General features: G+C 40.3%; 1 protein-coding gene across 4 annotated transcripts in view; it reads left to right on the top strand.

Moving 5' to 3' along the window:
• The window catches only part of znf512b (zinc finger protein 512B), a 51,014-nt gene that overhangs the window by 25,892 nt on the left and 22,067 nt on the right, over positions 1 to 3,055 (top strand). Inside the window, exon 1 of one of the 4 annotated variants that reach the window (XM_015379275.1) lies at positions 56 to 157. The exons of the other annotated variants lie outside the window; for them this stretch is intronic. Within the exon in view, the coding sequence (XP_015234761.1) occupies positions 136 to 157 (22 nt within the window). The 5' untranslated portion in view covers positions 56 to 135. Of the gene's footprint in view, positions 1 to 55; positions 158 to 3,055 lie in introns of those variants that run through there. 4 annotated transcript variants of the gene reach the window in all.

Below are 3,055 nucleotides of genomic sequence, written 5' to 3'. Positions count from 1 at the left end.
GGGGGTATTAAGGCAGAGGGAGGGCAGTAAGACAGAACGAGTGTGAGAGGCGGTCTGGTTTTCTTTTAGTAAGTCCGTTTTTTTCTAGTGCTGCTTCACCTCACTCCTCTGGCAGCAGGACTGACTGTGAGGGAAATGGGGTCGTCTTCAAAAGGAGGTGTGTATACTAAGAAGGGGAAGAAATTTTGTGAGTGTGTGTGTATGGGGGTGATAGAGTGAGAGGGAAGGAGGAAATGAGATTACATGCATTAAAAAAAACAATGGATGAAGAAAATACTAAAAGAAAATGAGTGCATATGAAACAGACGATGTGACTTTTAAAATTATTTTTACAAAACCGCTTTATCTGCAGCAGAGTAACAGTGACTATTCTGCTTGGAGCCCACGTGTTTTTATTTCTTTACCTTCTGTCCGTTTAGATTGAGGAAGTAGTGACACTAAGCCTTCGGTCCACAAAGCATGTTAGTAGCGAATGTTGTTTGTTTATAACTACAGTAAAGTAGGTCTATGGCCCACTGTGCAGATGCAGACAAAGGCTTCTGTGTAAGTGTTTGTCAAGGGAAACAAATGGCTGTTCTGTGCATGCATGCTGTTGTGGGTAATGTGTGAACGCTTGCACTAAGGGAGAGTAGTTGCAGGCGTATCTAGGAGATCGCAGAGGTTATTTGAGATCATTAGACAGCTGCCAGGACTCCTGGGTCCTGACTCTTCTCCTCTCTGGTTCGCTTTCCTCTTCTCGCAGGACTTTAAGTGTTAAACAGTTTGGAGCAACAGTTGCAGGCAGCTGGGAGCGCGTCACACTGACATTAGCAGCACAGCTGTTTTATCACTGTGGCCTGTGCATGAGAACCGGGGTTCAGATTTGACACAGTGAGCTTGCTTTGTTCCAGACCAGGAGAATGCACGTGATTGCTAGACTCTTAGATTACCAGCGAGCCAATAACTTATTTGTTCTCACAGATTGCATTGTATTTACAAAACTAACCAAAAAGGGAAGGGTTTACCTTTTCATATGTTAATCATAACCTTAATTCCTGTCAGGACGTGCAGGAAAAGCTTTGATTGTTTGCATCGTAGTGTGCTGCTCTTAACTTGAGTCAGATTGTTTTGCTTCACTAAAGAGGCCTGTAATTGTGGTAAGTAAGACAAGGGGATGTTATTCCCATAGCAACAAGATCATATCTTTCCCAAGAGCAAAATTCATTAATTATGCCCCTTTTTTTTCACAAGGTCTTTATTTTCTAGGACAAGAATCAGAATTCATGCTCAATTTCATTCCCTGCAAAAGAGCAGCTTTGCCGAGTGCATCGCCTCCCCAGCTGCTACCCAGCTAATAGAGAATTGCTCTGGTGCCTGCAGAATATTAATACACTCATATCAATGCGAAGACATCACACACACAGGCACACACTAGTAATGGGTTTGTGTACTTATTTGTGCAGCACAATTTGCTTTAATGTCTGTTTACACATTTTGTCATGAAGCATTTAGAAATACAAGCCAGGAGTATTGGGCTACTTCTGTCTTACTTTGTTTTAAAACTATTTTCTGACTAACTTAATGTTATAGCTCTGCAAAAACAGATTAAACAGAAACCATTACGGTTGATTTTATTGTCTTTGGAGGCTGTGATTAAAACAGATTACGAAGGAAAGCGGAGTTATGGAAAGTTTGGTGTGTGATCTTTACTCACAGCAAAAGTTGCCACACCCCTGAAACTTTTTCACATATTGTATCAATAGAAGTATAAATTTCAGGGGTGATTTTTTGGGGGGTTCTGCGTGATCGATCTGCACAAATTAATGCATTAGTGTGAAGTGGAAGCTAGGGGATCTGTGGTTTTAGTAACACCTTGAAATATGTGGTGAATAACCTTTGACTTTTATAGGCTCTGCATATTTTCATCTGTCTCTGGGTGTCACTCTTCTAGACATGAACAACATTACAGATTGTTCTTTTTTCCCATAACCCCCTATACTTATGACCCACTTCATTTTCCCTGAAGAACAGAAAAAAAAATCTCCATAGCATGAGGCCACCACTATCATTTTATCATTGTATTTTTAACGTTACGGTTTCTAACATTGATTTTGTTCATAGGTCTGAAAGTTCAGTTCTGCCATATTTCAGTTCAAAATTACTAGTTATTCTAGTGCATTGCTATAAACCAGTCTGCATGAGGGTCATCATACGGCTGGAAGGTGTAACAGGTTTTCTCTCTGGATTGTCCCAAATGTAATCCCATTTATCCTCACTTCAACTTCTGCTAGCTTTCCTGCAGTGCTGAAAAACAAAATGTCATTTTTTCTGCAAACTACGAACTGGATGACCCTTTTTTTTCTCTCAAAATTTAGCTTACTTCCTGCTACCACTTTTCTGGATTGCAATGTGTGTCTATTTTTCTCCATCTAAACTGTCTAGCTTTTGCAATAACTTAACTCTTCCCAGGACTATAATGTCCCCCTGTCTGTGCATTGAATGGTCACCCAGCAGTGATGATGTTTAGTAAGTCAGTAGATGCACCAAAAGTTAAAAACTGTGCTACATAGAAAGTAACAAAATCAGGTTTTTGAAAAAAAGCTAAGAAAAAAAAGGAGAAAAATGAAAAACAAAAAGCCTGGGATTTTCTAACTGTTTTTCTCCAAGGGAGGTGGGTAGACTAAATTCAAATCAATTCAGTTTGTTTATTTAGCGCCAATTCACAACACGTCATCTCAAGGTACTTTACAGTTCTCCAGATCATACAGTCAAATTGATTCAAAGTTTTCTATCTAAGGAAAACCAGTTGCATCGACTCATTGACTCGAATGCAATCCCTCACACTAATCATGCTTGTAGCAACAGTGGAGAGGAAACACTCCCTTTTAACAGGAAGAAACCTCCAGCAGAACCAGGCTCAGTGTGAGAGGCCATCTGCCGAGGCTGACTGGCCTTCAAGGAGACAGAAGTAAAGATACAGTAGGTTTCAACCTGCAGGCTTAAAGGAATAGTACACCCAAAACATGATTAGCCTTCATTTTCTACTCACCCCCATGCTGAACTACACTCTGGAGTA

Source organism: Cyprinodon variegatus, unplaced genomic scaffold (assembly GCF_000732505.1).
Source record: "Cyprinodon variegatus isolate N-32 unplaced genomic scaffold, C_variegatus-1.0 Scaffold188, whole genome shotgun sequence".
Lineage (NCBI taxonomy): Eukaryota > Metazoa > Chordata > Actinopteri > Cyprinodontiformes > Cyprinodontidae > Cyprinodon > Cyprinodon variegatus.
The sequence above is the reverse complement of the archived record's forward strand: the minus strand, read 5'-3'. Positions and strand labels throughout refer to the sequence as shown.